This window comes from Rhinopithecus roxellana, chromosome 2 (genome assembly GCF_007565055.1).
Source record: "Rhinopithecus roxellana isolate Shanxi Qingling chromosome 2, ASM756505v1, whole genome shotgun sequence".
NCBI lineage: Eukaryota > Metazoa > Chordata > Mammalia > Primates > Cercopithecidae > Rhinopithecus > Rhinopithecus roxellana.
In genome coordinates this window covers 135,375,061-135,399,690 of record NC_044550.1, presented here as the reverse complement: position 1 = coordinate 135,399,690, position 24,630 = coordinate 135,375,061, and the positions used below count along the sequence as shown (strand labels likewise).

Below are 24,630 nucleotides of genomic sequence, written 5' to 3'. Positions count from 1 at the left end.
AGGTCAGGAGTTAAAGACCAGCCTGGCCAACAAGGTGAAATCCTGTCTTTACTAAAAATACAAAATTAACCAGGCGTGGTGGTGGGTGCCTGTAATCCCAGCTACTCAGGAGGCTAAGGCAAAGAATCGCTTGAACTCGGGAGGCGGAGGTTGCAGTCAGCCAAGATCGTGCCACTGCACTCCAGCCTAGCAACAGAGCGAGACTCTGTCTCAAACAAACAAACAGGAAGGTTCCTTTCAAAATTCAGGGGTTCCCACACTCCCTGAGGATCTATGGGCTGGTGGGACCAGCACAGACTCTGCTGCGTGCTATGCGAGGGGCAGGTGCCTGTCCTGTCCTTGGCAACACCAGAGCCCCACTTTTCAGACCTGACACTATGCACAGAGTGTAGGGCATGGGGCAGAAGCTGCAGGAAGCAGCCTCCTCAGTCCGCTCAGGAGTTTCCCAGAACTGGCCTCAATCAGTGACTTCTCGTCAGTCACCCAGTTACGTGAGCCCAGAGGAGGAACTGGGGATGACTTCAGCATCAGGATCTTATCCAGTCAAGAATAAGAGCTCACACCGGGACCCCAGGCTGGGCAAGAGCTGGCCAGGAGTGTCCTCGTGTGGGATGTGCAGACGGCCAGTCACTGGGGCGGGCTGAGAACACAGGCAAGGACCACGAACACGGCCCCATCCTTCCACACTCCTCAAGGGACACAGGGCCTCGGCCTGCGGGCCCACGGGCTGTGTGTGTGCAGCCCACGTGCTGCAGCTGATGGCAGGGCTGTCCTAGCCCTTAGGCAAATACGCTATGGAGAGCCAACCACCGCATCTGGTGGCTGAATGACGGGGTGAGGGGACGTGAAAGGAACCACAGGGCAGGACGCCTTCCACACACGGTCACCCTCGGTCAACAGGGACATGGCCTTGGAGAGGTGCAGGGAAGAGGGAGGGGACACCACAGGAGACACCACAGCCTTCAGGCTCTGAGCAGGGGAGCTGAGCACACCGAGGCTGGGCTGTGGCAGGGATGCTCCTGGGACAAGGCACTCAGGACCAGACGCACAAACGGGGCTGAGGGAAGCCTCAGGCGGACCCAGCCACGCAGGCTCTGGGCCCACCCAGCTGCACAGGACGCCCCCGACTGCTCCTCGATGCATCCCCATTAGAAGAAGTCAAGGTTGGGCTGGGCGTGGTGGCTCACGCCTGTAATCCCAGCACTTTGGGAGGCTGAGGCAGGTGGACTGCTTGAGCTCAGGAGTTCGAGACCCGCCTGGGCAACATGGTGAGACCACACCTTCTACCAAAAATACAAAATAATAGCCGGGCATGGTGGTGTGCACCTGTGGTCCCAGCTACTCAGGAGGCTGAGGTGGGAGGATCCCTTGAGCCCAGGGGCCAGAGGTTGCAGTGAGCCTGAGCAGAGGTCGCACCACTGCACTTCAGCCTGGGCGACAGAGGAAGACCCTGTCTCCAAAAACAAAAATAGTAGTAGTCATGGTGATCCTTAAGGAAAGGAAAAAGAAAAGGGGAGTGGTGGGGAAGAGGGGGCTGAGGAGGCAGGCCGGTTCGGAGTGGCAGGTGCCTGGCCCATGCTGCCTTGGGTTGAGTAGGGCGCACAGAGCCAGGCACCGCCACTGAGAGGCGCCGGACCTCACCCAGATATCCTGCTTCTCGCCGATCGGGAAGTTGGAATACAAGTCTATGATTTCTGGCGTTCTATACATTGGTGTCGTATTCCTCGTGATCTGAAAAAAACACAAACATTTCAAAGGAAAAGTTGCACCCCACAAACAGTATTTTTTTCTGTTGCATCACTTTCGTGCAGCTTTCCAAATGCACAGCAGACTGAGGAGCAGCCTGCCCCGCACACTGTGCCCCGGGATGACCGCAGGCCAGTCGGCCCCATGTACCAGCTCCTCTGTCATCTTCGGCCTCGGCGCGCTCCTTATGATGAGGACTGAGTCATTCGCCTCCCGCAATCTCCTACGGCCTCCCGTGCTTCACGGCACGTTGGCACCAATGCACTGACCTGCTGCACACTGAATCCGCTTGCTGAGAAGGGTGTCTCACCTGCCACAAGGGCCCCGCTCCAGAGTGGCTGCACCCAGAGCAGCTTCTGTGACGCCCAGAGCCCCAGGGTACGTGAGAGGCTGTGGGAAGAGGAAGCTGCCCACCAAGTTCACCCGACTGGTTCAAGGTTAACAAGGGAGAGCTTTACAAACATACGGAGGCACTTGTGAGAGGGAGAGGCTAGGGCCGCAGAGCTGTGAGGAGAGAGTGAATCTCCGTGCACGGCAGACACACAAACTCCACCCTCAGCTGCAGATTCACAGGAGAGCACTGGGCAAGTGGGCTCTGCAGTTATACAGCAGGACAGCCCATGGCCTTGGGCAGGCCACAGTTTCTTAAAGGGAACGGGAAAATGAAAGCTGATGCAACGCAGGATAAAGCGACCTCCACTGGAAGACCTGCTTTTCAGGAATGACCTCCCTGAGGCCGGAACAGTCAGCTACAAATGCAAGACACAAGAGCAAGAAGGCCCAAGTCCAGAAAGCGCAAATAACTCCTACAGCTCCAAGACACAGGGTGAGAGCAGGCTACGCGTGGGCAGGAGACGGCATCTATCTGCCCATCTCTGGAAAAAGGAGCTTGGGAGGAGAGCCAAGAATGTGAGGGGCTCAGAAGAAGGAGGGGCTGTGAGAAGGCACCCTGTGTTTTCAGCTCCACTTTCTGTTACCTTCAACTGCTCTAAAAAATAAAGTCTGGGCCGGGTGCGGTGGCTCAAGCCTGTAATCCCAGCACTTTGGGAGGCCGAGACGGGCGGATCACGACGTCAGGAGATCGAGACCATCCTGGCTAACACGGTGAAACCTCGTCTCTACTAAAAATACAAAAAACTAGCCGGGCGAGGTGGCGGGCGCCTGTAGTCCCAGCTACTCGGGAGGCTGAGGTGGGAGAATGGCGTAAACCCGGGAGGCGGAGCTTGCAGTGAGCTGAGATCCGGCCACTGCACTCCAGTCCGGGCGACAGAGCGAGACTCCGCCTCAAAAAAAAAAAAAAAAAAAAAAAAATAATAATAATAATAATAATAAAGTCTGTTCAGGCCGTGCACAGTGGCTCACGCCTGTAACTCCAGCACTTTGGGAGGCTGAGGCGGGCAGATCGCGAGGTCAGGAGTTTGAGACCAGCCATGGCCAACATGGTGAAACCCCATCTCTACTAAAAATACAAAAAATTAGCCGGGCGTGGTGGTGGGTACCTGTAGTCCCAGCTACTTGGGAGGCAGAGGCAGGGGAATCACTTGAACCAGGGAGGCAGAGGTTGCAGTGAGCTGAGATCATGCCACTGCAGTCCAGCTTGGCGACAGAGCGAGACTCCATCTCAAAAAAAATTAAAAAGTGAAAAAAAAAGTCTGTTCATACAAACAGGCAGATAAGCCCAAATGCATTTAAAGTGAGTTGACGGAACCACTCCGGAGGAGGAAACGCACCCCAGCACTTCTACGGGGAGCCCTCAACAACTCGTCCTGGGTCTCAACCGCAAGTGCGGAGGGAAGGGCTATAGCAAGCCCTGGGCCTTGCAGGATCTGCTTCCTCGGTGCCAGAGAAGGTGGCCCTGAGACTGTGGGCTGTGCTGATGCCGGCCAGGCCCTCACTGAGGAGGAACCGTGGCCCCATGGACGTGCTACAGCTACAGGTGCCAGTGCAGGCCCGTGGTTCTGCCATGCAGACGGGTGTGTGCCGTGTGGGGCGTGAGCACCCACGTGTACTGTGCATGGCACGTGAGCTCAGAGGGCCTGGGGGGCTGCCTGGCAGCCATGCTCAGATGCTCCCTGCCCCCACCATTCCTATTTTCTGCCTGTGTTGTTTGTACACATTACATACACTTTTTATGCAGTGTAAGCTAGCTGTAGGAAAATGCAGAAACTGCAAATGAGCAGCTTGGGGAGCCTTCGGAATGGATGCCCCAGGGGCCCCACCAGCACCCTGGCCCCAGAGTCTGTGCCCCTGCAGTCCCTGCCCTCTGCCCATCCCAGGAAACCCCTTCCCATCCACCAACGCCGAGGGCAGCTCTGCCGGTTCCCATCTCCTTTTGGTCTGAGTGTCCCTCAGCAGCACGTGGACCCACCCAGACTGCCACAGGACACCATCTGCTCACACTCAGAGGACAGACTGCCACAGGACGCCATCTGCTCACACTCAGAGGACAGACTGCCACAGGACGCCATCTGCTCACACTCAGAGGACGCATCACTCACTTCCCTGCAGGGGTCTCGGGGATGGAGCCGTCCAGTCTCCCATGCAGATATATTTCTAAGTGATTTTTTTCTAAATCAGGCATTTTGTGTTTTAAAGGATAACAGCGTTCTGGGGATGGATGCTGGAACAACTCTGCAGGGGTTTTTGCCACCGAGCCGCCCACTGACAGTGGCCACAATGATAAAGTACTGTTACGCACATCTTACCGTGACCAAAAATCGAAGAAAAACACAGCCCTACAACACTCAGGGGCGAGACTGGGAGGACGACGGAGGGGAAGTGCCGCGTTCCACATCTCGAGGGCGCGGCCGCTGACCTGGCCACGGAGGCCGGCCTGGGCGATGCTGCTCAGGTTCTGGCTCCAGGACAGCTGCACGTCCGCACTCAAAGCACCCCGGTGGGAAACAGCACTCAGGGCGCGGAAACGCAGGAAGGGCCAGCTTCCCCCAGCACAGGCCGCACTCAGCTCACCTCTTCCTCCACCAGGGCTCGCCTCTGGGCGCTCCAGCTGTAGTCGGGGTAGTGCGAAATGGTCGTGGCACTGCCAAAGTCACACAGCTTAATGGTCCCTTGATTACTAAGCAACAAGTTCTCAACCTGCAAAATTCCAGAAGACAGCCCCATGAACTTGGCGTAGACAGAGACGGGACTTCAGGGAAAACGCACGGGTGAGACACAGCCAGGGCCCTTTGCAGACAGTGCTCGCCCAGGGCCGCGGCTGCAGCACCTCACACCTGCGGACACAGCCAGCCAGCACGGGGTGCATCTCCGCACCGGCCAGCACGGGGTGCAGGGGCTGCTTCAGGCCTAGGCAGAGGGGCTCTGGCAGGGGGCCCAGCCTGAGAAGCAGGCCCCGAGGGGTTGAGGGATTTCACAGAGGTCAGCAAAGAAGCCTTCCTCAAAGATGTCTTAAATAACTTCTGATCAAATGTAATATGTGTAATTCAGAAAAATAAAAAGCAGAAAGAATAACCCATAAATCAAAGAAAAATAACTCAATTAATAATGGGTTAATAAACAGGGTTGGGTGCAGGGGCTCACGCCTGGAATCCCAGCACTTCGGGAGGCCGAGGCAGGTGGATCACCTGAGGTCAGGAGTTCAAGACCAGCCTGGCCATCATGACGAAACCCTGTCTCTACTAAAAATATAAAAATTAGCTGGGCGTGGTGGTGGCCACCTGTAGTCCCAGCTACTCGGGAGGCTGAGGCAGGAGAATCGCTTGAACCCGGGAGACGGACGCTGCAGTGAACTGAGATCGCGCCACTGCACTCCAGCCTGGGCGACACAGCGAGACTCCATCTCAAAAAAAAGTATACAGAGACACACAGAACCAGAAAGGGCCACAGAGTTGTGAAGCCACATTACGCCTCCTGGTACGGCTCTGGTAACAGGGCACAGGAGCTCGGGCCCAACAGGGAATCCAGCGAGTGCCGCTGAGAAGCCACGGACGCCAGAGGCCGCACACGCGACAAGGCGGCAACGCAGTGACTCAGCCCCACACGGCACACACCCGTCTTCACGGCAGAGCCATGGCAAGCAGCCGCCAGCACCAGGCACCCACGTGGAACAAGAGGAGAAAGCCTCATCCCACAGGCAAGGAAGCCTCAGCCCCAACCTCAGGGCAAAGCACAGACCTTTCAGGAGACAGCCCAGAGGAGCTCCTTCTGTGACAGGGAAGGAGCGGCTCCTTCAACGAGACAGACAGCACAGACGTGGCGGGACGGCCAGCACGGGCATCCCCTCTGGAGGCTGAGAACAATGCCAGCACAGAGCTCCGGGAGGGCAGCGTGCCAGCCACAGACGGAAGGTGCTCGGCACGCAAGCGGCCAGTCCGGGATCCCACAGGCATCGAGGAGAAGGCAAGTTGGGGAAAAGGCAGGCACTTCCCCAGAGGAAGCCCAAGTTCTGAAAAGCCAGCCTCGTCGACAGGAGAAAAACGCAAACCAAGGCCACGGGCACCCAGGACAGACTGAGGGAGCAGCACCCGCCATGCCCCGAGCTGGCAAAGGGCAGAGCCGTGGCATTCAGGAGTGCAAGGGGATGCCCAGGGTTAGATGCCAACGCTCTCTGACCACAGTGGCCTGCAGACCCTGGTCCTAGAGAGGACGCCTGCTCCACGGACCAGCAAGCTGGACAGGCTGTCCACACGGTGCAGACAGGATGGCTCATCATAAACAAGGGAAAGAAACGGACACGCACACCACCCATGGCCGACCAGAGAAACCCAGCGAAGCCGAAGGCCACCACTGGCCCTCGAGGAGATGCGGGCCACACTCAGACAGAGGCCTCTGAAGCATAGGGCTGAGCAAAAGAACCCGATGCAGAGTGTGGGGCCAGGCTCCACTCACAGGATGTCCAGAGGAGAAAAGATCAGTGACCCTGGCTCGGATGCAGAGTGTGGGGCCAGGCTCCACGCACAGGACGTCCAGAGGAGAAAAGATCAGTGACCCTGGCTCGGATGCAGACAGCGGGGAGACGCAGCAGCACGTGGCCACTGAAGGCCCAGGAGCGCCCCGCCCCCTCGCGTGTGCCCGTTCCCATTCTACAGCCAACAGAGAAGAAGTCGTGTGCACAGCAGGACAAGGCACGGGGCAGGCGAGTGGGGCCACGCGTGCTGCCTGCCCCTCCGCAAACAGCCGTCCAGACTCCTGCAGCGGTATAGGTGCACACCCGCGGGCTGCCGTGCTGGCCTGGGCTCCTGCCACGTCACCGTGGAGCAGCAGCAAAGACCAGCGCTGTGAAGTGCAGGCCTGGCTCACAAGCTCTGATTCTTCATGAACTTCAACCCTTCCGTTACTGTTTTCTTTAAAATATACACTCAAGCCCCGCTACACGACCCATCGCACTTCAAAAACGCAAACCAGGAAGGTCTCAGTGCCGTGAGAACACCCGCCACTCAGAGCCTCCTCAGGAAGAGCCACCCAGATGGCAAATGGCAAACAGCACCTTCCACGGGCAGGACCGGCCCCTCCTGGAGCCCTGCAGCCCCTTCCGTCAGAACGCGGCCTCAGGCACATGGGTTTCTGGAAAACAGAGGTCTTGCTTGCAACCCTGAAGAAGCTTCCCTGGAAAGCAACCCTGTGCGCGGCGCAGAATGTACCTTCAGAAAAGGAAAATACAAGGAAAGAAGAAACAGAAGAGAGGGAGGGAGGAAAGGAAGGAGCAGGCGCAAAAGGGCCTGGGGCTCAGGAGAAGGCTCCATGGCAGTGCCCACAGGCTTCTGTCATGGGGCATCTGCCCAGCCAGCCACCTTACACCCCGGCATTCTAGGCCCTCTGAGTTCAGGGGACAAACGACAAAGGCCACCTTTACCCATGTTCAAAATCTATGTGAAGACACCTGTGCTACGAAGTACGGGTGTACAGCCAAGTAGAGAAAAGCGGCCCTAACCAGAGAAACGCAGAGGGAAGCTGTCTGCCACAGCCCTGGCCCCAGGTGGGCTGAGGCAGAATGAGCCTGTGTAGGAAGAACAGCTCGGTCTGGGTGCCCACAGCTTGGGCACCCCCACCCAGGGCACACAGAGAACTGCGGCTTGGGCCTCCCACCCAGGGCACACAGGGAAAGCTGGGGGGCTCCAGGGCCTCCTAGGTACCCACAAGCAGATGCTGGAGAGGAGGTGGGCCCAGGTGGCCGCATGGGCAGACACGAGCCAATGCACTGGGTGCAGGGCCAGGTAGACGCAAGGACACAGCTCCCACCTCAGGTCACACAAAGTCAATTCCAGGTGGACGAAACCTCCAGACACAAGCCAGGTGGATTTTAGCCCCTGGAGGAGCAGCTGGGGTGGGTGCTGGGAGCAGGACCTGAAACAGCGCCATGCTCCACAAGAGACGCCACGGGGCTGGGGCCTCACTGGCCTCCTCGTCCCCTCAGCCAGATCATTGGTGGAGAGCCAAGGACAGCACAGGGAGTCCTCCACAAGCCGTGGCCAGAGGCGCTGCTCCAGATTAGGGAGGACTGAGAGACGCCACATTTTGGGAAAACCAGGGAAGGCTGAGAATAGGAGGGCAAGAAACAAGGCTCAGTTCCTCCCACCTCACTGCAGATAATGGTGTCGAAACCACATAGAAAATGTCCTGGCCGGGTGCGGCGGCTCACGCCTGTAATCCCAGCACTGCGGGAGGCCAAAACAGGAGGATCATCTGAAGTCAGGAGTTCAATACCAGCCTGGGAAACATGGTGAAACCCTGTCTTCACTAAAAATACAAAATTAGCCAGGCATGGTGGCAGGTGTCTGTAATCCCAGCTACCCAGGAGGCTGAGGCAGGAGAATCGCTGGAACCCGGGAGGCAGAGGCTGCAGTGAACCGAGATCGCACCACTGCACACCAGCCTGGGCGACAGGGCAAGACCTCGGCTAAAAAAAACAAAACAGAAATGTCCTCACGTCCCCAGAGACATGGACAAAAGCATCTGGGAGTGATGAGGCTTTAAAACTCTTCAGCAGGCTGGGAGTGGTGGCTCACGCCTGGAATCCCAGAACTTTCAGAGGCTGAGGCGGGTGGATCACTTGAGCTTAGGAGTTCCAGACCAGCTTGGGCAACATGGCGAAACCCCATCTCTACTGAAAACACAAAAACTAGGCAGGCGTGGTGTGCGCCTGTGGTCCCAGCTACTCAGGAGGCTGAGGTGGGAGATCACCCGGGCCCAGCCAGTCAAGCCAACAGTGAGCCCTGTTAGTGCCGCTGCACTCCAGCCTGGGCTGTAGAGCCAGACTCTGACTCAAAAAAAGAAAAAAAATACCCCAAAAGACCTCTTCAGCAAAAGCAACTGCTTCAGCAAGGAAGAGGAGAGCCACCATGGGCAGGCCGGGCACAAGCTTCACGGATATGGGAGAAGCCTCACGAAGTCCTGCGTTTTTTAAAAACACTGCGGGAGTGAAAACTGGGCCACCAACAACAAGACGCCGGCAGCACAGGCAACATTTTGCAGATTATGAGAATACACAAGCTGCTCCAATGAACCAAACACACGAGCCAGTGGAAAAAATTTCAAAAAGGCAAGAAACAAAACGAAGTTTACTGAAGAGCGAGACCTGAATGACTATAACATTCAACTTCATTAATATCAGAAAAATGCAATATCACAACCCATCAGACTATGCTCCCCCAGCAGGCCAGCCGAAATCCACACAGGCAGCTCAGGGCACGGACGGCCCACGGGGCGGGAGTGTCCTCTGTGGGGCTGTGGGAAGCAGCCACGTTACACGGAAACCACACAGTGCCAGCGGCAGCATGGAGCGCAGGCCCGGCCCCGGCCCAGAAGCACCTGTGTGGTGATGGTGTGGTAGGCAGGGCGGCCCTGTTACATGCAGCCAGTGGCTCATGCCCACATCACAGCAACCCTGGGATGCCACGCCTCAGAGAAACCTGTGATGATAGCAGAGATGGGCAGGGGAGTCTGCCCACGAACGGAATGGGAGGTGCAGTGGGGGGACAGTCAGGAAGTGCAGAGAGCTCCCCTCAAGCTAAGCAGGTAAGGGGTCCAGCCCCCCATCCCAGCACCTGTGACAGGGCCAAACAGAGGAGCCCCGGGCTTCCTCCTGGCTCCAAGAGGCCAAACCAGGGAGGGACTGTGGAGTGCAGGACTGCCCAGGGGCCGAGGAAGGCGCACGGGGTGAGCAGGAGTAGGGGGCCTGGGCCAACACCTCCGGGGGGCTGAGGAAGGAGTGTGGGGTGAGCAGGAATGGGGGGCCTGAACTGACACCACTGGCGAGCACCCTTGTCCGCAGCTCCCCACGGAGAATGGAGTGAGCCAGCGCCCAGCACGGGGACCTGGGATTCCAGACGGAAGCTCCAGGCTGTGAACGGCCCCGGCTGCGAGTGAAGCCCCAGCACAGCGGGGGGGCCGTCCCCTCTGTCGGCAAAGGCCTGTGAGACACACGGTAATTTTCTTCAGGGCTGGAAAGGCGACGTTTCTGGAAGATCCGCTTTCACTGCTGAGAGGCTCACGCACATCTTCTAGGTGAGATGGTGCAGCCTCACCTGCTCTCACCCTCACGTCCTAACCAAGCGGGACCCCCCAGAGGCTGTGAGCCACGTGTGGAGGGAGCCGCTACCTTGAGGTCCCTGTGGATGATGGGCGGCTTCTGCCGGTGCATGTGCTGCACGGCACGGCACGTCTGGTAGAAGATCTTCAGAACCGTGTCGCATGACAGGGGACCTCGAGACTCCATTTTCTTCAAAAATTCCACCAGCTGCCCTAAAAGAGAATGAAACTCACATGGAGGCAGGAGAACAGGGTCTGGAGGCAGGGAACCTAACGCTGTTTCACCTGGACTTCCCAGAACTAAATGGAGAGGAAAACTCTAACTTCCCACGCCTGAGTAACAAAGGACCAGAGGTGACTGACTCCCTTTGACCTTTTCTGCCTGGTAGATGGGAAACTGCCTGACTGCAGGTCTCCTCTTCCTTTGCAACTTTGTAACTTCAACCTTGCCTCCAATCTGATTCCTAATCAATCAGATGTTGGCACAGGAGCGTGACCTTCTGGTTGGCTGCTTTCTGCAACCATCAGGTTGATGGCAGGTTACCACTTCGTTTACATGAGGTGAGCACGAAGTGGCCAGTGGGAAACCTCTGGGGGTGTTTGGACCCGCGAAAGTTCTGCATCCAGCCCCTTGAGCCGCTGCTCGGGCTGCCCCCACACTGTTGAGTGTACTTTCATTTTCAATAAATCCCTGCTTCCGTTCTTTCGTTGCTTCATTCTTTGTTTGGCTGGACGTTTTGTCCAATTTGTTCAAAACGCCAAGAACCTGGACAATCTGCAGTCACCACCCTCTCCTGTGAACATCACCGTGGAGCTATCAGTGCTCTTTCCTCCCTGGCCCCAGGCCACGCTACGTACTCCGCCATGCCAGGCCACGCTATGGACTCCACCATGCTGGGCCACACTACGGACTCCGCCATGCCCCAGGCCACGCTATGGACTCCGCCACGCCAGGCCACGCTACGGACTCCGCCATGCTGGGCCACGCTACGGACTCCACCATGCCCCAGGCCACGCTACGGACTCCACCACCCCCAGGCCACGTTACAGACTCCGCACCACCCCCCAGGCCACGTTGCGGACTGTGCCATGCCAGGCCATGCTTCAGGCTCTGCCACACCCCAGGCCACATTAGAGACTCTGCCACGCTGGGCCACATAGCCTTTTCCAGCCGCAGTCCCAGTCGAGCTCACCCTGAGTGCCGCTCCCACCTTTCCTTCAGCTGCTGCACAAAGGGCTGAGGGTATGAGGATGCCCACCACAGCCCCGTGTGGGACCACCGCCCAGTGGCAGGGGTGGGCCCGGAGCAGCCCCACAGTCAAGTCACAGAGCAGAGGCCAGGGGGCAAGATGCCCAAGCGTCACCGAAGCAGCAACCACACCGGTGTCCCGGCAGCTGAGTCTGCGAGCCGTGAATGCGAGAACCACATTGGTGTCCCGGCAGCCGAGTCTGCGAGCCCTTAACATGAGAACTACATCTGCGTCCTGGCAACCGAGCCAGGCGTGTCATTAACATGGACACAGAGAGAGATGAGCACAACTACACAAGTGCTCAGACCTCTAAGTGAACACTCAGTGTCCGCAGATGACAAATGATCATTCTCACATCCACACAGTCTCAATGCCTGCACACGGCCCACACCCCAGGGAGCCTGTCCTGCCGTGGCTGGCACCTTCCAGGTACCCCTGCCCTGGCCCAACCAGGAAACCAGGGGTGTGGAGCCGGGACGGCATGCAGGGCTGAGGACCTGCTGGGGACCAGAGCATTCACACTACCAGTCACCCCAGCACCCCTATGCGGCCCCCACAGATGCACAGACCCAACCCATCCTGCTCCTACCCTGATCTTACCCTGGGTCTTGCCCATCTCAGTTGGCCACAGCCCACGTGTGGCATCAACCCTGGAGCCTCTGCATCCTGTGCTCCATCTCTTCAGCCCCAGGCTCCTGCCTCTGCTCTCTACCCTCTGCTCATCCCACTCCACGCCCCGAAGGCCACCACCCACGCAGCCCCAGAGCCAAGGACAGCACCATCACCCACGGAACCCACACCCAGGGTCTCCCCCACGCTGCCAGAGCTTGTGTCCCCAGCCACATCGGCCTTCCTTCCTCCCGGCCTCAGGACCCCTCGCACACTGCTTCTGCGGCCAGGATGCCTCCCAGACAGCCCCTTCCGCTCACCTCCCGGGGAACCAACTCTGCCCAAACCACCTAAACGTGTGCCCTTCTCCTGGGACTCATTCTACCCCTGGGTCTTTGAGCCACCCAGCTATCTGGCATAGGCATGGATCAGCTGTGTCTGGCGAGTCACTGAGCCCCTGGTGCCTGCACACAGCAGAGCGTGCAGCCGACTCAACTCCACTGACAACAAAGGCATGGCGTGAGAGCCGGATGGGACCCACCACAGCTCAGGCTGGGCCACACTGGAATCGACTCACACACCGGACTCACCTGCGTGCCCCCAGCACGGCCCAGCACTGCCCCCGCCTGCCGTGGAGTCTCCAGGCACCCAGCTGAGGGGCCCCCCCACTCCCCCAGCTCTGCCAGCCCTGGCCCTCAACCCCAGGTGAAGGCCCTCCCAGCCCCCACCACAGCTCCCTTAAAAGCTTTGTGCCGACCCTCAGAGAAACAGGGGGGCTCTCAGGAAAAATGAGGGGCACCCACAGGAGGAACAGGGTGCTTAGAAAGAGAGGAACAGACCTGGAAGAGGCGAGGTCAGGCTTAGAAAGAGAGGAACAAACCCGGGATAGGCGAGGCCAGGCCCGGGGAGTCAGAGTGGGAGTGGTTTGACCTCTACGCTGGCTCCAACATCATGGATGGGCGAGTCCGTGTCAGCGGTCACTGGCCTCCCTGTTCAGTGCCTCATTCTCAGTGAGAATAAATGGGGTGTTCAAAACTAAAAATTCTGTATGTGGCCGAGTGGCGAACGGCTACGTGGCTCTTCCCTGAGAGGACGTTGGAGGGGCTGCCTCACAGGAGGGGCCGGGCACATCCCCAGAGTCCGACCTCCAGGCCTCCAGCGAGCCCTGTACCTGCAGCTGCATGGGGGAGCCCATGTCCCTCCCGCTTCTCAGAGATGCCGTGGCTCTCCCCTGGCACAGCTGTGCTATCCACAGAGCCCTGCGGCTCAGCTCTCCAGCCGCACACGCTGCTCCAGACAGGCAGTCCTCGGGAGTGTGCCAGCAGGATGCGCAGGTGCTAGTTTGCCTCATGTATTTATGACTTGAGGGGCTGGGCCCGACCCCTCTCCTTCCCACACTACCCCATGCAGGAGCAGCGCTGAGCCGCTGGCTCCGGCCCCATCCCCGCCACTCCCTTACGCACACTATCCTGGGAACACACTGGATACCAAGCAGCTTCAGTTCTCACACACGTCGCTCAAGCTTTCCAAAGCCAGGATGTCTAGAGCCAAGATTTACCCCTTGCAAAGGCTTTCTGATCTCCCAAATGATGAGCAAGGGACATAAACAGCAAAACATCCATCACTAGACCAACAGGAAGCCCCATCTGGCCTTTATTCAAGTTGCCCCAAGTGTGCTGGGCAGAGGGTGGGGCAAGGCTCACACAGCAGGCAGGCTGCAGCCCCAGAAAGAAGCCCACGGCCTCGAACAGAAGATGCAGTGATGCATCCACACCAGGAAAACCAAGCAGCCTTCTGGATGGCATGAAGCGACCACACAGTGTGGAAAGACACCTGAGCAGCTCCCTCGCCAGTGATCTCAGCACCTCAGGAGGCCTCAGCGGGAGGATCACTTGAGCCCAGGAGTTCAAGACCAGCCTGGGCAACACAGTGAGACACCATCTCTACGAAAATACAAAACTTAGCCAGGCACAGTGGCCAACACCTGTAATCCCAGTGCTACAGGAGGTCAAGATGGGCAGATTGCTTGAGCTCAAGCGTTCAAGACCAGCCTGGCAACATGGTGAGACTGTCTCTAAGAAAAATTTACTCTTTAAAATTAGCTGGGCATGGTGGTGCACACCTATAGTCCCAGCTACTCCAGAGGCTAAGGCGGGAGGATCGCTTGAGCCCAGGAGTTTGAAGCTACAGTGAGCTATGAACCACTGCACTCCAACTTGGGCAACAGAGCAAGACCCTGTCTCCAAAAAAAATATGCCTGATAACGGTAAATTTTTTTAAAAAGGAAAATTATATCAAGTAAAATCCCATTTTTATAAGCACCCACTGGGTTGTTGTTGGGTTTTTCTTTTTTTTGAGATGGAGTCTTGCTCTGTCCCTCAGGCTGGAGTGCACTGGCATGATCTTGGCTCACTGCAACCTCTGCCTCCCGGGTTCAAGCGACTCTCCTGCCTCAGCCTCCCGAGTAGTTGGGATTACAGGCACCCACTACCATACCTGGCTAATTTTTGTATTTTTACAATACAAAAGAGACAGGGTTTCGCCATGCTGGTCAGGCTGGTCTCGAACTCCTGACCTCAAGTGATCCACCCACCTCGGCCTCCCAAAGTGCTGGGATTACAGGCGTGAGCCACCATGCCCGGCCTAACTCTGTGTTATTTGTATTTTGTCAGTGAGCACGTATTCTTTTATAATGAAAACTGACAACGAGTAACACCACGAGCGGGAGGCCCCATGGCGTGACGCGTGCGCTGGAGGAATCTGCATCCCACTGGTTTCAGCACCTCCCAGCTCTGTGGGAGGCCCTGGAAGCGCAGCCCAGGAGCTGGTGTCCAAGCCCAGGGACATCCAGAGAAAAAAGTGCCATGGACAACAGAGACTGACAGACAGACACCTCAACCGACCACACACAGGAGCCTTGACGAGGCTTTGGTGTGCGCACAGGAAGGGCTGGGAGCGGCGTGTCAGGGACAGGGGAGACAGCCCAGCACGGACTGCATGCTCACACTGGAGGGGCTGGGAGCGACGTGTCAGGGATGGGGGACACAGCCCAGCACGGACTGCATGGACGCACGGGACGGGCTGGGAGCGGCGTGTCAGGGACCAGGGAGACAGGGATGGGGGAAACAGGGACAGGAGGGACCCAGCACAGACGACACAGCACAGCCTCACCAAATCGCTGAGGACCTTCTCAGGGGCACAAACAGCGGTGGCCATCATGGAATTTCTCTCAGGCTGTACAGGGTTATGAGACTTTCTGGTCTTGATGTCTGCGACTTTTTTTTAAATGGTTAGAATGGAGAGAGGGAAAGCTGCCATGGGACACGCTCACGTCTGGGGAACCCCACGAGCAGGAAGTGGACAGCGGATGCCCCCTGTGCTGCCTTCAAGATTTCCCCAAGTTTGACGTTGCAGAACACAACGTTGAGAAACACGAGCGGCACATCCCCACAGTGTCAGCTGAGGAACTGAGGCTACCTGGCAGCACCTCCTCAGCCCTCAGGTGGCTCTGACCGCCCCTCACCCCCGAGACTTCTCGGCCACGTCAAGCACCCATCCGCCACCCACATCGGGACGACCCTGGCAACAGGCGCTGGAGGGCCGCAGAGGGGCCTGGGCCGGCTGCCAGGCGTGGCACCAAGGAAGGGCCAGGTGGGGCCCCCAGGCAGAGGAGCATGGGCAGAGTCAGGGGCCCGTAGGCAGTCAGGTCTCACCCAGCTCCGCCCAGGCACAGCTGCAGAGAGGAGACCCTGCCGACAGGGCACTCACAGATGCAGTCGATACATCCAAGCAGCTTACACCCCACAGTCCACCCTCCCTCACTCAGCGCAGGGCTCCCCCAACATAGCACAGGGACACCCCCCCTCAGCAGTACAGAGCCCCCCCGCTATGCGCAGTCCTCCCTCAAGCTCAGGGCCCCCCAACTAAATGCAGGCCCCCCACAAAGCAAGGGTCCCCCACCCCGCTAAGCGCAGTTCCCCCTCCATTAAGCTCAGGGCCCCCTGACTAAATGCAAGCTCCCCACAAAGGGTCCCCCCACCCCACTAAGCTGCAGTTCCCCCTCCACTAGCACAGGGCCCCTTCCACAAAGCTCAGGGCCCTACTCACTGCGGGGGTCCCCCATCAGCTCAGAACCCCCCTGCTCGCCCTCCATTTCTGGACACATGCCCCTCCTGCTGCCCCCTCTGCTAACCTGCTGCCTCATCCCTACCTGTCCCCTCAGGCCTGTGCCAGTCAGCATGCAGGAACAACTCCTCCTGGCGGCTGAGCAGGGGCTGGCTTTGGACAACAGCTCTCAAGCGACTACAGGTGCCCTCTCCACAGGCTTCCTTCTGTGGGGTTCCCTGCCTCTGTCTCTCCTACTGCTCCCGGCCTCTCCTGTCCCCACTCTCCCTGCCTGGGTGACAGACGCAGGGGAGCCACTGGTGTCACTACCCCCTCAGTGGCCAGGCCGCAGCTCTGAGGCCTCCCCGAGCACCCAACTTCCTCTTGCCACCTGGCCCAGGAGCTCTGGAGGGCACCGGCACAAGGCAGGGGGTGGGGGTGGAGCCGCCCTCCGAGGCACAGGTCTTGTTTCCCCTTTACAGACACAGCCTGAAGCTCAGCAAGGCTAGGCCGGGTCTCAGGCCAGTCAGCATGGGCTCCAGTGACACCAACACAACATCCCCCGCAGTCACTCACACAGCCCACTCTGCCCCTAGAACTCTCCGAAAGCACCACCCCAGTTCACTGGCCTCTCTTCCTGTCCTGCCCAACGGACCACGGAGTTGTTCTGCTGTCTTCCTGGGCTCAACCCTCATGAGGTCGGGCACCCACAGAGGGACCTGGAGTTGTCCACCTCTGCAGCCTCTCCTCTCCTCGCCAAGACCCCAGAGCCCCTGACGAGGACAGACAGCAGCACTCCTCCACCCCTGCTCAACGCCGCTCACGGAAGGCCACTGCACTCCACCCCACTGGGAACCCAGAGCCCTGAGAAGGACAATTCCTCCACCCTGCTCAACACCGCTCACGGAAGGCCACCATGCTCCACCCCGTGCTGCCACTGGAGACAGGCAGGATGGGAGCCCTGCTCTCTGGCTGCCCACAGCTCTGTGAGGAGACAACACAGGGGGCCCACCCGGATGGTGGGAGGTCACGGGGCGTCAGCGTGGGCCTCTCACAGAACTCCTGTCAGACAGCTGCCCGCGCTTCCCGCTAAGACCAACACAGCTTGAGAGAAGGTGCTGGGCATGTCTCACAGCCGTGTGGCCGGGTCAGGAGGCACCAGGCCGGCCTCGGCTGGGTTGGGAGGCACCAGGCCGGGCTCTGCTGGGTTAGAAGCACCAACCCGGCCTCGGCTGGGTCAAGAGGCACCAGGCCGGGCTCCGCTGGGTTAGAAGCACCAAGCCGGCCTCCACTGGGTCAGGAGGCACCAGGCTGGCCTCCGCTGGGTTAGAAGCACCAAGCCGGCCTCCGCTGGGTCAGGAGGCACCAGGCTGGCCTCCGCTGGGTTAGAAGCACCAAGCCGGCCTCCGCTGGGTCAGGAGGCACCAGGCCGGCCTCCGCTGGGTTAGAAGCACCAAGCCGGCCTCCGCTGGGTCAGGAGGCACCAGGCCAGCCTCCGCTGGGTTAGATGCACCAAGCCAGCCTTCACAGGACGTTACCTTTACAGAGCTCTGTGAGCAGGAGGAACTCAGCCTGCCCCGTGTCCGACTCCTCTTTTCCTATGGACGCTGCAGAACAAAACTGTACGATGTTCGGGTGGCCGGAAAGCTTTTTCTGCAGTTGTCTTGTTAAAGGAGAATGTGCAGAACCATGTACACAGTTCCGTGTGCTTAAAAATAAATGTATACAATATTAAGACACTGAAGTCAGAATACTTGAATGAACCCCCTTACAATTTTAGACATCAGAGCGGAAGATGAGGGAGACAGCAGTGGATGACCACAAGCACAAGAAAGGCAGACAGCAACAGGAGAAGTCGCAGGAGAGGGCAGGGACAAAGGCAGGCACGCAGGCCACACACACCTGACCACAGTGACGCCAAAGCCCGTCCCGCGCCCGACAGGAGGAGGCAGGGCCCTCAGGGGCTGTGCGCAGGGAGGCTGTGGAGCGGCTGTGTCCACCTGAACCTGCACTCAGGCAGTCAGCGGGTGAACAGAGCTAGGAGCGGAAAGACAAGCAGTCTGAGGCAGTCACCGGCCCATCCACTGGGGTGACCAGCCCATCACTGGGCAGGGAGACCTCTTGGGTAGGAACAACTCCATTCCCAACACTTCTGAAACTTTTGACTACTACCCTGGCAGTAAGAAACAGAAAAAAACTGCTTCTTACTAGAAGTCGCCTACAGGTAAGTTTGGTAAAAGCAAAAAGCCGATTTTAACACATGAAAGACAACGTCACAGAGTAGCCTCCTGGCCACTGGCGGCCACAGCTTGATGCAGGCCTGTGCCTGCCAAAGCCACTGTGCTGGCTCCTGGTTCCAGGAAAAGGATACCATGAAGCAAACTTCTTGAATGATGGCTCTGTTCTTTTCCTCTTCATTGGATAATAGCCTCTGTATCAGGAAACAGCACACACAAAAGATGAAAGAAAGTTTACCTTCCCACTTCACCCGATGCGTCATCTCAGACATAAGCAGGCAAGAGAGCATCGCAATGCGTCCAGTACAGCTCCCCCTGTTTCATGCATTTCCACCTCTGACCCAAGTAAAAACGTGACAGGGGATCAAGACCCTCGAAAGATCTTTGTGATCCGAGGACACAAGAAAAGGCAAAAACAGGAGCCTTTCCTCCGAACAGGCCGGAGTAAAATGAGACAGACAAGAAGGCAGAGCGGAAACACTCTGCAGACATGGGGGCGGCATGCGTGCAGACCACCAGAACAGGCCCACTTGTGCCCATTCTCAAGGGGGGGGCCACCCTGGTGCCCAGCATGGTGACAGCAAATGGAACCTTCTTACGTCTCAGGACAAAACCACATAGTACAGACCCTCCCACAGTGACCCCTATTTACAGACATGCTGTCAACACATATTTCTTACAAGCAGCTTTTAAACTCCTTGTAGTCATAGAGCCCTTATTTTGGCACATGGAGGCCAAGACCTCACCATGAGGTCACCCCCAGCACAGCCCCCTACGCAGGGCAGGCAGGGCCCACAGGAGTGCGAAGCCCAAAGCCGGAGACCAAGGCTCCTGCAGCACCCAAGACTGCTGAGCTTCAGTAGAAGTAAAAGGGACAAGTATGTCCAGGCTGTAAAAGGAAACAACGTAAGTAACAGGGACGCATCCCTGAAAACACTGTCACCAGAGAGTTCCCTTACATACGTCAAACATCCGGAGAAGGTGTGAAATGGTTCATTACCTTTAATGCATACTCTCTGCCACTCCCCACATCTTGAGCTTCATACACAAATGCAAACCCTCCTGAAAATCAAAAAGACTTGTCAGTTTAACACTATGATTTTATTTAACATATTAGGCTTAAAAAACACCTTCACTAGGTAAAATACAAATTAACTTGTGGCTGCGGCCAGCAGTTTTCTACAAAACATAACTGCCCCAGCGTACACGCCTCCCCCCAACACACAGCCTCACACACACAACCCCAACATGCACGGCCCCACACACACAGCCCCCCAGTGTACACGGCTCCAGTGTGCACAGCCCCACACACACAACCCCAGTGTGCACAGCCCCCCACACACAACCCCAGGGTGCACAGCCCCACACACACAACCCCAGCATGCACGGTCTCACACACACAGCCCCCTGGCATACACGGCTCCAGCGTGCACAGCCCCCCACACACAACCCCAGCGTGCACAGCCCCACACACAGCCGCAATGTACACGGCCCCAGCGTGCACGGCCCCACACGCATAGCCCCAGCGTGCACAGCCCCACACATACAACCCCAGTGTGCATGGCCCCACACACACAGCCCCCCAGCATACACGGCTCCAGCGTGCCCAGCCCCACACACACAATCCCAGTGTGCACAGCCCCACACACACAGCCCCAGCGTACACCACAGCACCCCCACAACAGGCCCAGCGTACATGGCCCGCCCCCACATGGCCCCAGCGTACACGCCCCCCCACAGCCCTAGTGTATACGGCCACAGCGTACATGGCCCCCCCAACACACAGTCCCAGCGTAAACAGCCCCACACATACAGCTCCAGAGTGCACAGCCCCACACACACAACCACAGCGTGCACAGCCCCAGCGTACACCACGGCCCCCCCACAACAGGCCCAGCATACACGGCACCCCCACATGGCCCCAGCGTACACGCGACCCCCCCCCCAAAGCCCCAGTGTACACGCCCCCCCCATACAGCCCCAGCATGCACGCCCCCCCCCCCCACAGCCCCAGCATGCACAGCCCCACACACACAACCCCAGCGTGCACGGCCCCAGTGTGCACAGCTCCCCCCCACAAAGCCCCAGCATGCACGGTCCCACACGCACAGCCCCAGCATACATAGCCCCAGTGTGCACACCTTCACACACACAACCCCAGCGTACATGGCCCCAGTGTGCACACCCTCACACACACGACCCCAGCGTACATGGCCCCAGCGTGCACACCCTCACACACACGACCTCAGCGTACATGGCCCCAGCGTACATGGCCCCAGCGTGCACAGCTGCACACATACAGCCCCAGCGTGCACGGACCCCTACACACGGCCCCAGCGTGCACGGCCCCCCCATGCACGGCCCCAGTGTACATGGCCCCAGCGTGCACAGACCCACACGCACAACCCCAGCATACATGGCCCCAGCGTGCATGGCCCCCCCCACACTGGCCCCAGCATGCACGTCCCCAGTGCATACGCCACTGCCTTTCACTTGCTCTACTCCAGAGACAGAAACGAGTAACCTAAGAACAGAGGTCAACAAGAAGGGAAAAACAAAACCACAAGCAGTTTTCTAAAGACAAATGAAACTGGTAAGTTCTAGACAGACTGATCCAGAGAGAGAGAGAGAGAGAGAGAGAGAGAGAGAAAGAGGACAGATCACCAATACCTAGAACAAGAGAGGGCACCTCCTTCTCTGACGCCCAAAAGAGGAGAAGATATAAAAGAGACTATGCACCAACATCATTCACAAACGTGGACCCAAGAATTCTTCATAAAACAGCAAACCAAGCCCAACAAGACATCAAGAGCAGACTTGGTTTAACATTTGAAAATCAATTTAATTCTATTGTTTTGGGGTCTAATTTGCTTAGCTTTCTTTTAGTTTTCTGCAGTGGAAAAACCACATCATGAAATTTAAAACTCTCAGCAAACGAGGAACAGAAAGAAACCTCCACAGCCTGATAGATGGCATCGTGAGAGACCAACAGGAACACTGCATTTGATGGTGCAAAGTCAGATCCTCCGAAGAGAAGGAAGGAGGCAGGGATCCTCGTTCTCACCACTGAGGGTCGACACTGTGAGGAAGTTCTCGCCAGTGCCATCAGTCAAGAAAAAGAAATAAAAGGCATCCAGATGAAGAAAGAAGTAAAAATATTTTTATCTGTAGAAAATCTGGTGAAATCTGCAAAAGAAAAGCTACTGTAACTAATAAACGCATTCCGGATGCTTGTCGGATGTAAGAGCAATGTACAAAAACCACCTGTGCTTTCACATGCCCGTGGTTAGGGAGAGATTTTTTAGATAGAGCACAAAAGCATGACCCGTAAAAGAAAAATAATCACAAATGGACTTCAGGAATTTCTGCTTTCTGAAATACACTGGTCAGAGAACGAAAAGATAAATCACTACTAGGTTTTGCAAATCATGTACCTAATAAAGGACTTCTATCAAGAAAATATTTTAAAAATCCAAGTAACAACAACAATTTTTTTTCTTCTGAGACGGGTCCTACTCTGTCACCGGGATGGACTGCAGAGGAACTCTCACAATCCCACTGCCTCGACCTCTGGGCTCAAGTGATCCTCCCACCTCAGCCTCCCAAGAAGCTGGGCTACAGGCATATGTCACCACACCCAGCTAATTGCTTTATTTTTTGTAGAGACGAGGTTTTGCCAAGTTGCCCAGACGGGTCTTAAACTCCAGGGCTGAAGCCTCCCTAAGTGCTGGGACTACTGGTGTGAGCCGCCACGCCCAGAACACAACAGAATTTTTAATGCGCAAAAGATATGAAGACACATCACCAAAGACATACTTGTGACAAGCACACGTGTCGCACCACTGCCCATGAGAGACATGCAAACTGCAGCTGCTAAGATAGGACTCCACACCTAACAGAACACTCAACATTTAAAAACCGCCCAGACCAAGTGCTGCTGAGGATGTGATGCGACTGGAATGCTTACGCACAGCTTTTGGAAATGAAAAATGGTACAATCACTCTGGAAAACATTTTAGCAATTTTTTTTTTTTTTGAGACGGAGTCTCGCTCTGTCACCCAGGCTGGAGTGCAGTGGCACGATCTCAGCTCACTGCAAGCTCCGCCTCCCGGGTTTATGCCATTCTCCTGCCTCAGCCTCCCAAGTAGCTGGGACTACAGGCACCGGCCACCTCGCCCGGCTAGTTTTTTGTATTTTTTAGTAGAGACGGGGTTTCACTGTGTTAGCCAGGATGGTCTCGATCTCCTGACTTCATGATCATTGGCGATTTCTCAGCCCTGACATTACGCTGTACAAAGACTCGTACCCAGCAGCTTCATGCGCAACAGCCTAAAAACAGAAACAACCCAAACGTCCATCAACAGGTGAGTGAACAAATTATTCACAGCTGTAACACTACCCGGCAATAAAAAGGATGAAACTGCTGTTACATGCAACAACGTGAATGACACACTAAAAAGCAGTATGCCGAGTAAAAGAAGCCAGACCAAAAAGAGTACATACCTACAGCTTTGTGTACAGAAAAGTCTACAAAATGCAAACAAACCTATAGTAACAGAAAGTCAATCAGTGGTTTCCTGGGATGGACAGGAAAGCGGGGCGAAGGGTCACGCGGGGGGTCACGTGGCGCCGATGTGCATGTCCGCTGCCTAATTGATTAGCGCGGCAGACACAGTGTGTGACACACACAAACATGCATGACACAAGCCGAAACATTCAAAACATGCAGCCTGTATATCTCATTTTTATCTCAACACAACTGTTAAAATATTTAAATAATAAATAAATCTGTGAGGAAAAACACAAATGAAAGGAAGTAAATGGAAATCCATGAAACAGAAAACAGATGGCTCCGCTGCTAAATTACATCAAACACTTAAGGAAGAAATCACAACAAGCTTATAAACAGTCTTTCATTAGAGAGAGGAGAAGAGTTCCCAGCCCATTTCTTGAGGTTAGCGTAACACTAACCAAAGAAATGTATAAAGACCAAATTAAGGAAAGAGATCATTCATGAGCACAGACACAAAAAATCCTCAAGAAAATACTAGCAAATTGATTCCGGCAAAACATAATAAGGATAATACGTCATGACCAAGGTAGGATTCATCCCAGGAATGCAAGGTTGGTGTAACATTAAAAAAATCACTCACTGTAGTAAACGACATTAGCAGAATGGGGAACACTGGATCACCAACAAAATTTAGAAATGACAACTACAAAAAACTGACATCTAACATAAGACTTAATCGTGCTTTCTTGCTAAGATCAGGAACAAGGCAAGATGTCCGCTTTCAGCACCGGGAGACAACATTTTACTGGAAATCCTAGTTAATGCAAGAAAGCTAGAAAAATTAATAAAAGGCATAAAGATCAAAAAGGAAAAACTAACAAAAGACATAAAACTTCAGTTAGCTAGGAAGAATAAGCTCAAGAGACCACTGTACAACATGGTGACTACACGGTTAGTAACGAGAGATTCCATTCTTGAAAAATGCCCCCAAACTGATGACTATGACGCAGTACATGTGTTAACTAGCTAGATGTGGTCATTCCACAATACAGATATACTTCAAAACATCATCGCATACATGACAAAGATATCAATTTTATCTGTCAATTAAAAAATAGATTAAACATGAAAAAAAGGAGGAACTAAAACTCCCCTCATTTTCAGATGCCATGACTGGAAAGGCAGAAGGCTCAAAAGGCCTCAGCGCCGCATGACCTTAGCAGGGCCACAGGTCTTCTGGGTGCCTCCCCAGCCTCCTCCTCTCCAGCCACACCCACCACTTGATTCCAATCCACCACATGAAGCACGTCCTTCCTGCTCATCTTCCTTACGCTTTCCCTGCACTGTGAGTGATACTGCGTTAGAGATGTTAAAAGTAACATCAGTGATGCTGTGTTTTTTTGTTGGTGGTTTTTTGTCTTTTTTTTTTGAGACGGAGTCTTGCTCCGTCATCCAGGCTGGAGTGCAGTGGTGTGATCTCAGCTCACTGCAACCTCTGCCTCTCAAGTTCAAGTGATTCTCCTGCCTCAGCCTCCCGAGTAGCTGAGATTACAGGTGCCCACGAGCACACCTGGCTAATTTTTTGTATTTTTAGTAGAGATGGGGTTTCACCGTGTTGGCCAGGATAGTCTCGATCTCCTGACCTCATGATCTGCCTGCCTTGTCCTCCCAAAGTGCTGGGAT

At 56.1% G+C, this 24,630-nt stretch overlaps 1 protein-coding gene across 3 annotated transcripts in view; it reads right to left on the bottom strand.

Moving 5' to 3' along the window:
• Positions 1 to 24,630, bottom strand: part of GAK (cyclin G associated kinase) — an 83,477-nt gene that overhangs the window by 46,485 nt on the left and 12,362 nt on the right. For all 3 annotated transcript variants that reach the window (XR_004054248.1, XM_010375324.2, XM_030920722.1), the window contains exons 2-7: positions 19,434 to 19,495; positions 18,568 to 18,627; positions 17,735 to 17,849; positions 10,304 to 10,446; positions 4,717 to 4,842; positions 1,642 to 1,731 (exon numbers count right to left, since the gene is read on the bottom strand). Coding sequence is in view for 2 of the 3 variants with exons in the window: in XM_010375324.2 (XP_010373626.2) it covers positions 1,642 to 1,731; positions 4,717 to 4,842; positions 10,304 to 10,446; positions 17,735 to 17,849; positions 18,568 to 18,627; positions 19,434 to 19,495 (596 nt within the window). In the remaining variant the exon portion in view is untranslated. The remainder of the gene's footprint in view (positions 1 to 1,641; positions 1,732 to 4,716; positions 4,843 to 10,303; positions 10,447 to 17,734; positions 17,850 to 18,567; positions 18,628 to 19,433; positions 19,496 to 24,630) is intronic.